The 12902-nt window shown below is 37.0% G+C and overlaps 2 protein-coding genes across 3 annotated transcripts; both read left to right on the top strand.

Moving 5' to 3' along the window:
• The first annotated feature begins 1140 nt into the window (after nucleotides 1-1140).
• Nucleotides 1141-4282, top strand: LOC129351186 (cathepsin B-like). The gene is given in 11 exon segments (XM_055020040.1): nucleotides 1141-1221; nucleotides 1533-1656; nucleotides 1755-1840; nucleotides 1972-2086; nucleotides 2178-2293; nucleotides 2751-2836; nucleotides 2908-3022; nucleotides 3024-3049; nucleotides 3128-3244; nucleotides 3645-3773; nucleotides 3891-4282. Coding segments are annotated over 10 exon segments (990 nt in total). The 5' UTR covers nucleotides 1141-1221; nucleotide 1533; the 3' UTR covers nucleotides 3968-4282.
• Nucleotides 4283-5029: 747 nt separating this feature from the next.
• LOC129351246 (phospholipase ABHD3-like) lies at nucleotides 5030-9606 on the top strand. Of its 2 annotated transcripts, none has more exons than XM_055020141.1 (9): nucleotides 5030-5262; nucleotides 6140-6300; nucleotides 6377-6559; nucleotides 6854-6899; nucleotides 7365-7477; nucleotides 7556-7729; nucleotides 7829-7877; nucleotides 9044-9209; nucleotides 9307-9606. In XM_055020141.1, exons 1-9 carry the CDS (start codon nucleotides 5257-5259, stop codon nucleotides 9561-9563), a joined length of 1155 nt encoding a protein of 384 aa, XP_054876116.1. In that variant the 5' UTR covers nucleotides 5030-5256; the 3' UTR covers nucleotides 9564-9606. The 2 variants fall into 2 exon arrangements, with proteins under 2 accessions (XP_054876116.1, XP_054876115.1); XM_055020140.1 differs by having other exon boundaries at nucleotides 5030-5493.
• Nucleotides 9607-12902: the final 3296 nt, after the last annotated feature.

Here is a 12902-nt window from a genome sequence, read left to right as displayed (position 1 = left end):
GCAAAACTGCCAGAAGCAGTAGCAATTTTTTTATGGATGGACTAGTCAAATTTATGCAAACCAATAATGTTCACAGTTACTACTCTGTTTCTATGTCTTTGTGTTTTCTGGCTACTAAACGAATAGGGTGACAGGCCACTGTTCCTGTTTTATATTTCCTTGAGACCGTCCCAAAATTTAAACTATGGCTGACTAAATTAACAAAGGCCAATCTCATATTTGCAAAAAAAAAAAAAAAAAGTGAATAATCCAAGTACTTAAAAACATTTTTGTAGGCTTATGAGGCAAATGGAACCTGAAAAATTAAAGATAGTTGGCAACTTCAAGCTAAAGCACACTGTCCTCCTTTTGTAGGATAGTGACCTTTAGTATCTCAATGACTCAAAAAGGACAAAAAGTAAGATGGTGGAGTGGCCTATTCAAAGTCTGAGCTTAAATCTGACATGTGGTATTTATTACCTTATACAGGCCATTTATGCATTAAAATCCTCCAGAGCGCAGAAATTTCAGCTAAGCAGAATCTTGCTTTTTTACAATTTTAAACTTATTACCAGATACCATAGCAAGAAATCTGTGACAGAATTTTTTTTTCCCAGCAGCGAGAAATATAATAAATTAAGTTTACAGATATTTTTTAGGCACCTGACACCTTGTTAATATAATGCCAAACTTAAGTCATGAGTGACCGTAAACTGGCATAATGATAATTGTAAAGCAAAAGTTAAGCATTCAAAGCTGCTTTAGATTTATGGAAGGCAGGTGATCGTCATTCAATCTCATGGCCACCACCAGACAAGCTGTAGCAAACTATTGTATGTTTTTGTTGTTTCATGAGGTTTACAAAAATGTCTTTCATTTACTTTCTTTTTGTATAAGTAAATCAACATCTTCCAGGGGTATTGATTTTAAAGCAGAAGACTGAGATCCATACAGTTCCCTGTGAATTACTCTTCTGTTTACCAAATTAAAAAGGGACTTGCATGGGTTTGCATATTTCTGTCTTTATTCTCACCTGTATCCTAATTCCAAGAGCAACAGTAAACCTTTGGAGTTTTTCTGGTCACATGAGACAAACAGTTATGATACATTTATTGCATAAACATGTGATTCTATGACTTTGCAACATAGTCATATAAAGGACTGCAAAACAGACCTTGTTCTTTGAGGGGACGTTAACAGCAGTGAAGAGAAGCTTTCAACTTTGAAACAACAACAACACAGGTAGGAGGACATTGATTTAAGATGTCTTTTTTGCTCTTGTAAGTAGAATTGTACTAGTTAAAATATTGAAATAATTTTTATTTATATTAATACTTACAGCACTGGTTTGTCTCAGAATTTAATAATTCGAAGTTGGGAAAGTTATCCAATAATTTACTTCTTTGAAATGAACTAAATGTTTCTGGTTTTAATCAGAGAAAATAAGGATAACAGCTACCATCATGTGGAACAGTAAATAGTGTGTAATTGCATCTACAATTACCACAGTTCTTATGATTTCAAGTGTTTTAATAATGTCATCTGTTATTCAGGATGCATCCTTTCTTCCTGCTTTGTATCGTGGTGACGGGGTCCGTTGCCTGGGCTCGACCTAATCCGTCTCCCCTCTCCTCAGAACTGATCCACCTTATTAACAAAGCCAACACCACCTGGACAGTGAGACTATTTTGTCTTTTTTCCTTTTTTTCAAGATGAAAATGACACAGCCACATACTGTGGTAATAATCCAGTTGTATTACTTCACTCTTGTTTAGGCCGGCCACAACTTCTACAATGTTGACATCAGCTACGTGAAAGGGCTTTGTGGGACCATCCTGAACGGGCCCAAACTGCCAGAAGTGTAAGTTTTAACAGTGTTTCATGTTTCAGGGTGTGAAATGTGAGTGTTCAAACTCTCACATGACGACGCAGGTGATAATCACCATGTTTATCACCTGCAGGAAGTTACAAACTGTCTTCTCTTTCATTTAGGGTTCACAACATTGAAGGTATAAACCTTCCAGACAGCTTTGACCCGCGCCAGAAGTGGCCCAACTGTCCCACCCTCAATCAGATCAGAGATCAGGGCTCCTGTGGATCCTGCTGGGTAAAAAACACCTCTACAAATAATGAAAAAAAAAACAAACAGCATTTTATTTCACAACATTTTGTTACTTATCTTTTTTTTTTTCCTACAGGCTTTTGGGGCGGTGGAAGCAATATCTGACCGTCTGTGTATCCAAAGTGGTGGTAAGATCACTTTGGAGATCTCTGCTGAAGATCTGCTCACCTGCTGTGATGATTGCGGAATGGGGTGAGCAAAAGAACAAAGACATTTCTCCACATAGAAGGGCACTTCTAGATTCTTAAGTATCCAGAAGATAACTATGTTTGACAAGTGACAACAGTGGTTAATTTTTTCAAATGAAAACAGCAAAAAAGCAAGCAAAATCTTCCTTAAAATGTAGTGTTTGAATTAATTGTAAATGCAAATTTTTGCCTTTGCATGTTTGTTCCAAAGACTGAAAAAATAACCTCCAAATGATATCAGTACTTGGGATTTTGAGACTTGAATGACACTTTTAATGGTGAAGGGTTTTTTGGAGAAAACTGCTCAGTTGCATTGTCAACAGTTTGGTAGCTTAATCAAGATCAAGGAGAAAAGATAGTGGATTTAAACCATTTGTGTGTTTCCTTCATATTCTTGCATTCTTGTGCCCTTTTGAAAGACTTTTTAAAGTAACACATACTGTGGGTTTGTTTGCTTGCAGGTGTTTCGGTGGTTATCCCTCCGCTGCTTGGGAGTTCTGGACAAAGACTGGCCTTGTGACAGGAGGCCTGTATGACTCCAAAGTTGGTAAGCTCATCTCACACTCAAACTGCATCTTTTGAGGGCCAAAAAACTTAGCAGCTGTGTGTGTGCTACAGGTTGCAGACCCTACACAATTGCCCCCTGCGAACATCACGTAAATGGAACTCGTCCTCCGTGCCAAGGCGAAAAAGAAACCCCTAAATGTCTGCAGCAATGCACGGATGGATATACTCTCTTACCCGAAGGACAAACACTTTGGTAGAGGCATTTTTAAGCAGTTTTGCTGGCTTTGGTTTAACTCGTGTCTGACTCTAAGCTCTGTCTGCACCCCTTTAGGCCTGCGCTCGTACAGCATCCCTTCGGAGCAGCAGCAGATCATGACAGAGCTGTATAAGAACGGGCCTGTGGAGGCAGCTTTCAGTGTCTATGAGGATTTCCTGCAGTACAAATCTGGTGAGGCATTCGCCAGCCCAGCTGTGTACACACACATCTCCACTTTACAAACAAAACTGTTCACATTTTTCCTTTAATTTGATTTTTGAGGTGTTTAACTTCATTTTATAATTAACACTATATCTTTTTATTTAAGTATTTGTCGTCTTTTTCCTAAGTGTTTTGCCAACATAGCAAGGTGGATTCACCTCATTTCTTTTCTCAGGCTGTGGATACAGAGACAGACAAGCAGGCCAGTTATCTGCTGAAGTCCTGTTCAGTCTGATCCTCCTTGTTGCATTAAACACTGAGTTACAACTGATTTTCCACATATTCCCGTCTTCTTCGAACTGACACTTAGGAAAATATTCATGCTCTTCCTTAAGCATGAAAGTTAATGAGCTCTTTCTTGCTATAACAGGCGTGTATCAGCATGTGACTGGAGAAATGCTGGGAGGTCATGCCATAAAGATCCTGGGCTGGGGGGAGGAGAATGGCAACCCCTACTGGCTGGCTGCAAACTCCTGGAACAATGACTGGGGAGACAAAGGTATAAGTGAATATGTAATGTTTTTTATTCATATTCTACAATGAAAATTCAAATTTCACAACATTCTAACACAGCAAGAATTGGAAATAACGTCCGCATGTTGCTTTCCGCACACAGGTTTCTTCAAAATAAGACGTGGAAAGAATGAATGTGGAATTGAGTCAGAAGTGGTCGCAGGAATCCCCCTCAATTAGATGATTTAAAAAATATGTTTCAAGCTTCTTTGTAAGGTCAAAGACCAGCGAGTACATGACATGTAAACTTATGTTCAGATTATCATAAAAAATGGATTTCATGACAGATGATTATTTTTTGGCAGAGCCTGAAGCAACATATCCTGATTTAAGAAAATCTGAATTTATTTTAGGAATTGCTTTGTTTCTCTTTCTGTGGTGAAATGTGAGTTAGAAGCTTATTGTTTAAAGTTGCTTTTACACATGTTTGCAACAAAAACTATTTGCATGCACTTCTATGAGGTTTGTTTCAACATTAAATAATTCTAATATCAATTTCTTCTTTCATTTATTTTTATATTAATTATTTGCTTACACACACCCACGCACGCACGCACGCACGCACGCACACACACACACACACACACACACACACACACACACACACACATGTTCAAAGAAATTAGGTGATTGATGAAGGTTGTTCCATAAAATTCCCATCCTTATGTACTTGACTGTCAACCCCTTGCCCACAAAATATGAACATTTAAAAGGAGGGTAACTTATTTTACTCTTTGGAGGGGAAACAATTTTTAATTGCAGTATATTGGCAGAAAAAGACAAACTTCAAGGAATCAGTATTTAAGAGACAAAGGTAATGGGTTGGATTTCAGCACCTCAACAGTTCAGACGTGGAGCAGCAGAAATAAGGGTGAAAACAAAGGTCCAATTAATTCAAGAATTGTCTGTGTGTAAAGCTATATCATTCGTAGCCATAAAAAACATCACACTTTGATTTTGAGAATTTTTAGAAACTGAAAAACTCAAGTCAAAGTTCAGATCAAGTTACCCATTGAATGTTGGAACAATTCACCAATACTGAGATGTTTATTAGTTTGATTTTTGCCACTTTACCTGGTTTAACAGAGAGAAGAAGAAGAAATTGAATTTATACGTTTTTAGCTATCTAGCTATATACGATAGATAATTTATCACGGCCTCTGAAGCTGCACTTACAGCAAAACGCCACACCGTTGGAGGTGGCGCTGAAGCACATTTCGAATTTGATGCCAATAGAAGAAGGCAAGAAGGCGGGATCTAACCGTCTCGCCATCAGAGGCAGACTCTGGTTGGTTCAAACTCAAACACAGTCTTCGGTAATGGCCTGACAGTCAGGAAGCGGCTTTTTCCGGAGAACATACCGGTCAATAAAGGCCACTGGTGGACTTCTCCGCTGTCACAACCGATGGGACTTGTTGTCGGGGTTGAGGAAAACCGGGAAGCGACCTTTGATCGGTAGCTGTTGGGGAATGAAGGCAGGTTCCCCGAGGTTACTATAATCATTTTCTGTCAGGTGTTTGTTGTGTCGAGCGCTGTCGGCACTGCGGGTCGAGGTTTTTGCTGGAGGATAGCCGTAGGTCACTGGCATGTATTTATCCAATGTGGAGCTGTGGAGAACATACTGGGAGTCTGTTTCCAGGCCGTACACGGTGTTCATCTGCTCCGTGACCGCTGCTCTATACTATCTATGGGGCCGCAAGTGTGAGGTCAGTCACAGCGTTGTCTTAGCTGACACAGTTGCATTATACGCGCTTTATTACTTATTCTATTTTTATTTATTCATTACGGTTTTCCCCCTCTCCCAAAATGTGGGTTTATTCATTGCTACTTTTTAAAAATTGTTTACTTTCAATTCGTTCGTTCTCTTTTAAATGCATTTTTTATTATTGCAGTGTTAAATAGGTTTTACTTTTCTATATTCAGTCTTTTTATTTTACCAAGGTAAACATGCTTTAATTTATTTTATCTATTCATTCTTCAAAAAATGATTATTATTAATTTATGACATTACTAAATATACTTTGCTTTATGTATTATTTACTTATTTTTAAAAACATTTTTATAGTCTTCTATGGAGCTCATGTAGTATAAATGTTCACAAACTGCAGGATGCTGTTTTTATAGTGTTTTCCAGAAACAATGAAAAGCTCAGTTATGTAATTCTTTAATCTGGTACATTTCGAAATGAAGAATTGCAGATTACTTTTACAACTACTTAGATTTGATCAATACTAAGACCCTATATGCTATGGCTACATAATGCTTGATGGCTGCATACATTCTTGTGTGATTTTAATGTCAACACCTTCTCTCTTTATTGCAGAGATTATTTGTTCTCTCTTTTTTTTCCAGACTCCTGCCTTAATATGTAGTGAAGCTTTTAGTGCATTCCTCAAAAAGCACTGTCCTGTGATATCTGAGCCCTTCTGTCCCACTCCCTGGTGCTGGGGAGGACGGGTGCAGACCCTGGTCTGTGCGCTCCTTAAATCCAGACCCCCTGTTTCATATCGCAAGTAAGAGGAATCCTTTCATTTATGTGATTTCCTTTTTTTGCTTTTGGAAATTTATTTTGCCTTCGTTTCTTTTCAGTGAGTTGATTCGTACACCAGATGGTGGTCAGATCTCCTTGGACTGGGTTGACAATCATACCAGTGAGACCTACCCTGAATCTTGCGCGCGACCTACCGTGCTCATCCTCCCAGGACTGACTGGGAACAGCCAGCAGCCCTATGTGCTTCATGCTGTTAGCCAGGCAACAAGACGGGGTTACAGGTCAGCTATGCTTGTGCTTTTTAGAAAAAAAGAAAAATTAGGGATAGACACACCATACACTCCTTGGTGCAGCTGAAAAAGATGTGCTAAAAGCTTTCAATTAGCTGCTAAAATTCCAGGGGGAAGTGTGAAGGAGCTCCAGTAGCATCCAAAAGTCTGGAGAGAGCTGTCAAAACTAGTTTCTGTTCAGACAATAATATTAAATGGATAAAGTAACCTATCCTAAGGAAATATTTATTTAATTTCAACTGTCCTACAGACTTAACTTCCTTGTATTGATTCTTTTTTTTCCAGATGTGTGGTCTTCAACAACAGAGGAGTAGGAGGGGAAGAGTTGTTGGTATGTAATATGAACTTCAAAAAGACCCTGTTTTAGTGATCAGTACTGCAGATTTAAACATTTTTGTAGCTCATAAATGTGATTGATCTGAAGTACTTCTACTTACATAAAATGTTTTTATTCAGAAGATATTTTTAAAATTGTAATATGGACCATAAATGTATTTTTCTAAAAAAAAAAATCTGCATTTATCTTCCTTTTCAAAAATTCACTCACATGGTTAGAAAATACAAATAATTTCAAGAATGCTTTAGTGAATTGTACATTATGTTCTTTTTTGTTTGTCAAAACCTACTCATTTTAGTGAGTTAAACATAAAAAAAAGATACCATTTTGTGGATATAGATGTTTGCACACTGGCTTTAATAATGACCATCCCTGGGTGTTGCTAGAGCAACTGCAGTGTAGGAGTTGCTGCACTGCAGTTTCGAATCCAACACTTCTTTGAATCCGTGCCTCTTTCAGACCCCAGTCACCTACTGCGCTGCTAACACTTCAGATTTGGAGCAAGTTGTGCAGCATGTGAAAGGCTTGTACCCTCAGGCTCCAGTTCTGGGTGCTGGTGTATCCCTTGGAGGGTGAGTGGTTGGTGACCAGCTCAATGCATCTCTTGGACATAATCCTAATTATTTTCTGGCCCTTCTTCTCCTGTGCAGGATGATATTGTTGAACTACCTGGCCCGTAAGCGCACAGAGTCGGGAATGGTGGCAGGCATCACCATCTCCGTCGCCTGGGATGCGCTGAAGTCGTCCGACTCGATGGAGGAGCCTCTCAACTGGCTTCTCTTCAACAAACACCTCACTAATGGCCTGTGCCAAAAAGTCACCAGGTTGCACAGTTTGTCATACATTAAAGTTAATCACAGTTAAGTGGTAATGAAAACATTTAGTTTTCATCAGAAAACTAAATGTTGCTTTGTTTCTTACAGGCACAGGAAGATTCTGGAGAAAGTGGTGGATGTTGACTATGTCCTGAAGGTACGGCTCTTTGAACATCCTCTCTTATAACCTGACTTATTGACACCATTGGTAACCAATATAAGCTCCTGTTTTAATATCATAGCATCATATTATAATTTAAAATTGAGAAAAATTCTACTTTTGTTTTAGCACATTTGCCTTGTTGAGAAAAACAAATCACACATAAAGAAAAACCCCTTGAATTTGCTAATGAACAAATGTAACTGAAATGTTTTTAAATAGTGCATTACTTTTTAACTTGTTCTGAATTTCTAATGAGCTTAATTTAGTCACTCTAAGCACAATAAGTAAAAAGCAATTATGAAAAACAAGAACAGGTAAAATTTATTTTACCATAAGAGAGGAGGAGTCTGGTGAGGGTTTTGATAAGATGGGACTCAGTGGCTTCAGTGTGAAGTAATGAACATCTGAGAAAGCAGCTGTGACGTTGATCTCTAGTAGGTCCTCTAGTGGTCAATGGAGGGAATTGCAATCACGACTTGTTCATCTTAATCACTTACAACCAATTAAACCGCTACAGTGCTGTTACTCCTCCATACACTTTAGTTTTTTTTATTTCATAAGGCATTTAAGTTGGACTGCAATAAGTTGTATTTAACATATAAAAACTGGTGTAATTTTCACTGGTGCAAATGCATGTTATAGTATAGATTTTGGCAGTGTAGGTTCTTAACTTACACTTAACTTCTCTAACAAATGAAAAAAGTTATTTTGTAAATGAAGAAGAGAAAATAGGGCCGACTTTCTGTGTGAACGATTTTGTACCAGATTTGACAAGAAACAATTTAAAGTTATTTTCTATATTTACTTACAGTCTGTTGACTCTAATGTCTTATATTTATGAGGTAGAGGTCACTCAGTTATTTTGATTTGAAAAGGGGCTCCTATCTTTCTTTTTGAGTCTGTTGGTTCAAAGAACCAGAACCAAAGTAAAAGGGTCTAGAGTGCAATGCAGCTGATTCAGATTATATCTGAGATTTGAACATCTTTATGACACTTTATCTCCATAACAGATAAAAACAGATTTGGCATGATTTAAGTAGATTGCTATGAAATGATTAGTTTACAGGTATGAAATGGAAGTAGAGAGGAATCCAAATAAAAGCATGAATTGAGCGTTTATTTTTCTGTCCTCCGTCGTCTAATTCTTTTCTCTGTTCCAGTCACGAACGATCCGGGAGTTCGACGAGCGTTTCACTTCACATGTGTTCGGCTACAAGTCGTGTGTCGATTACTACCATGACGCCAGCCCAGCCAAGAAGCTCCCCAACACCGCTGTACCCATCCTGTGTCTCAATGCTGCTGACGACCCTTTCTCTCCACAGAGTAGTGAGTAGATGACAGGAAGGTCAGATCCTTCCAGACCTACTAACTTTGCAACATACCAATGTCTCTGATCTTTTGAATGTGTCTGCGTCTTTTGCAGCGTTCCCAGTCTCCATAGTCCAGACGCTGCCAAACGTTGCCCTGCTACTGACGACTCACGGCGGACACATTGCCTTCTTGCAGGGTCTGTTTCCTCGCGGGGAGAGCTACATGGAGCGCCTGTTCGGTCAGTTTGTCCAGGCAGTCTTTGAAAACTCGAAGGACATCAAGAGAGCCTGCGGCATGGCAAAAGATGAGCCGGATCAACAACATAGTGACGGTGGAGAAAAACCAATCAAAGATGTCAGTTGTCAGTGAAGCTTGATCTTGAATAGAGGGGAAAAAAAGTCACTGAAATGTATTGTTTTTGTGTATTTATTTACTTTTCCCTTGCATGCTTTTGGCCGTCCACCCAAATGTTTTGACGTCTTCACAGCCCTGCTGATCTACCTCAGACGGGAGCAAAACAAACTAATTCAAAATTAATTGCAGGGAAAACCACTTTTCAAGTGTTTAGGTATGAAGTCCTGAAGCATGTGAAAAGCTTTTGCACAAACGAAAGAAATATTTCTAAATGACTTTTAAAAGATTTTTGGAATGTTAATTGCTTCCTGTTTCCCCTTCACCAAAATCCACCCCAGACACAAAGCAAAGTAATGTGTGCCAAAAAAAAAAAAAAAAAGCCTTTTGAGACAAATTGCATCAAAAAAAGATCAAGACAGAACTGCTCTACTTTCATTACTTTCTGGAATTAATATAAAGAATTTTAAGATTGATGCATTGCTTCCTCATCAAGGTATTTCAAGTATCTTAAATTATGTACTGTTTGCTTATTAGGGGTTTAGAGTACATAAAAACTTACACACTTGATCTTTCTGTGCACTTAAAATATTAGCATCTTCTGTCAGGAAGAAGTTGAAGTATTTAAAAGTTTTATTTTGCTACAATTTGTCATTTAATTACCCATTGCACATCGTTCGATGAAAAAGCGACAAATGAATGAGGAAAATTTTGATCTGCGTAAATCTGCTTGACTGTTCCTGAAGATCTTGTTTGAATTTATTTCTTGTGGCAGCATAGACATGTTTAACGATTGTATTGAATGTAGCACTTATGATGAATGGACTCTAATGTGATAAAAATCCAGGTGGAAGTGAAGTTAGATTCATCACAGATGCCTCCATTATTTTATATTTTAGGTGACTTAGTGCGAAGTGATTTCATGCCTCATTTAAGACCATGAATAAATTATTGCAGCTAAAATTGTTAATTGTTGGCCTTTGACAATGTGTAACTTGACATTTTCTTTGCACATGTTTAAAATGGGTTTTATGTTCTCAAGCAGCATTGTCAGAGCTATAAACACAATCATACTTTTTATTGTTATTTATAAGGCACATACATTTGAATACACAAATATGTAAATAATTTATTCTATGTTATGCATTGAATCTTGAAGACACAAATAAAGAATGGAATTTGAAGAATTTACATTTTATCTGGTTAATTTACATCTTTGGTTGCCTTGCAACAGTCTTCATTCCTCTTCAATTTTTTATGTAGTCACAGCTCACATCTAGACATCTTATTTGTACAAAGATATTTGAAAGAAATATATTATTTTTGTCCACTTCATAATTAAGCACTAATCTTCAAATCCCAATAACAGTCAATTAACTTTCAGAATCAGAACCCTTTATTGTCATTGAGCACAAAGAAAAGCAAAAACAAAATAAAATTAAAAAAAAGCAACTCTCAAAGGCAAGTTAAATAGTTAAATAAAAATAATAATAAATAAGTATCTCAATAAATTTAGAAACAGAAATGATGATCAGGTTTTAGATGGACGATCTGGTCGTGATCTCTCAAAATGTGCGAAAGATTTCAGGCACTAAATGGCATCGGACATTTTTCTCCATTAAAAGTTAAGTGACTAAGATCTGCATCAACAAATAATTCAGATGGTTTTAATTAACACATATCTCAAAGTTCGTCTTTATGTAAAAATGTCACAACACACAGCGATCCTGACAGTGAACCGCCTCCGGTTTCACCGATTAGATCCCAGGCCTTTTATCTCCGTGAGGTAGAGTCATTAATGTAGCTGATTAACCAGAAACACATCAATAATTAACTGGGAACAATAAAGCCCCACACCCTCTGTCACAATCCTAGCCACTCCAAACCCTCGTTTAGATTCAGTTGTGGTCTTGTAAAAAAAAGAGATCTTAAGTAGCATTTACTTTGTGGAAAAAATAGAAACTAACAACCACTTTCCAACTCCTGTAGATTGGAATCTGAGAGTTGAACTGATTGCCCTCACCTCCAAATACCATCCACAGCTCCTACTGTGTGGGTGTAAGGAGGAAAGCAACTTAATATGAGAAAACAATGGTTGTTTTCAAAGGTTTCCATGAACAAAGTTAAAAACATATATTTCTATAGACTCCTTTAAAAGACATCACGAGTTATGTTTTCACTGACATAAAAACTTTCTGGTTTAGATTAGGATTACACAGATTATTTCTATTTGTTACATGCTAGAAAAAAAGGACATTTTCTTTTGTATCTTAACGTCTGAAAGGTTTATACACTGAAGGCTTTTTAAACAGTTTGGTAAAATTCAGATGGTTATGTCCCAGCTTTGCTTCTAATAGGTTAAGTAATACATACTGAAATGATTATAAACAGATTGAGAGGCCACGTTTCATGGAAGTGGCCCTTTATATGTTGTTTCTGTTTTCAGAAACAACATATAAAAAAAAAAAAGTTCCCAGAAACAACATATAAAAACAAATGAAACTTTGCAAAGTCACTCATGGGCAAACGGATTAACCTTTAGAGACAAATTTTGTGTTAGGAAACTGAAATTGAACTGTTTGGTCAAAATGGCCAACATAACATTTGGAGAAAAAAAGCGGTGTGAGAATGAGACCACCAATCCGTAATGGGTAGCAACATAATATTATATTTTGTCCATTAAAACAGTCTCAGTAAGGATAGACAAGATCTTCTTTGACAGCGTCTCTACATCTTTGTGGGACTCCACAAGGTTCAGTGCTGGATCTATTGTTTTTATGTATTTATTTATTTTTTTAATATAATTACATTAATTGGAATTAGTTTATCTTTCTAAGACAAATCCTACGTCTTTGCAGAAAACATGCAGTTGTACATGAATGAATGAATCCTGGAGTTGAGTGAGTCTACCAAATTCTAATGAAATATATATATGTAGAAACTTTAAAAAAATAAAAATAAAAAAAATCTCTCTTGTCATTCTGCCATTTTGCAAATACAAATAATTTGGTTATTCATAACCCATTTAACATAGTAAGAGGTTTGGAGGTTTGTCTAACCTTTTCCTAGGTTAAATGAATCTAGAGAAATGTATGCAAATATGTAGTATAAAGTGTTATGCAACATATTTTCATATTCTCATTTTAATGAAATAATGCAATGGTTCTAGTAAGTAGAAGAAAGATTTTTCCATAATAAAAATACATAAAATTGATTTATATTCACCTATCCATCCTCTTTTGTCATTCCTTGTGGTTCTCATGTTTGAATTCTTTATGCAAAGCACTAGCAAAAAAAATGTTTTATCTATCAATGTCACAGAAATCAGGTTTTTTAAAAAATATTTTCTTAGAATGA

Source organism: Poeciliopsis prolifica, unplaced genomic scaffold, assembly GCF_027474105.1.
Source record: "Poeciliopsis prolifica strain line A6 unplaced genomic scaffold, Auburn_PproV2 SCAFFOLD065, whole genome shotgun sequence".
Taxonomy (NCBI): Eukaryota; Metazoa; Chordata; class Actinopteri; order Cyprinodontiformes; family Poeciliidae; genus Poeciliopsis; species Poeciliopsis prolifica.
The sequence above is the reverse complement of the archived record's forward strand: the minus strand, read 5'-3'. Positions and strand labels throughout refer to the sequence as shown.

What these genes read in the sequence shown, in the direction of transcription:
- LOC129351246 (XM_055020140.1), top strand. Translation starts at nt 5,374, where the DNA reads ATGTATTTATCCAATGTGGAGCTGTGGAGAACATACTGGGAGTCTGTT. An exon ending in TAGGAGGGGAAGAGTTGTTG is followed by an intron (nt 6,900 to 7,364) that starts GTATGTAATATG and finishes TGCCTCTTTCAG; the next exon opens with ACCCCAGTCACCTACTGCGC. An exon ending in CCCTTTCTCTCCACAGAGTA is followed by an intron (nt 9,210 to 9,306) that starts GTGAGTAGATGA and finishes CGTCTTTTGCAG; the next exon opens with CGTTCCCAGTCTCCATAGTC.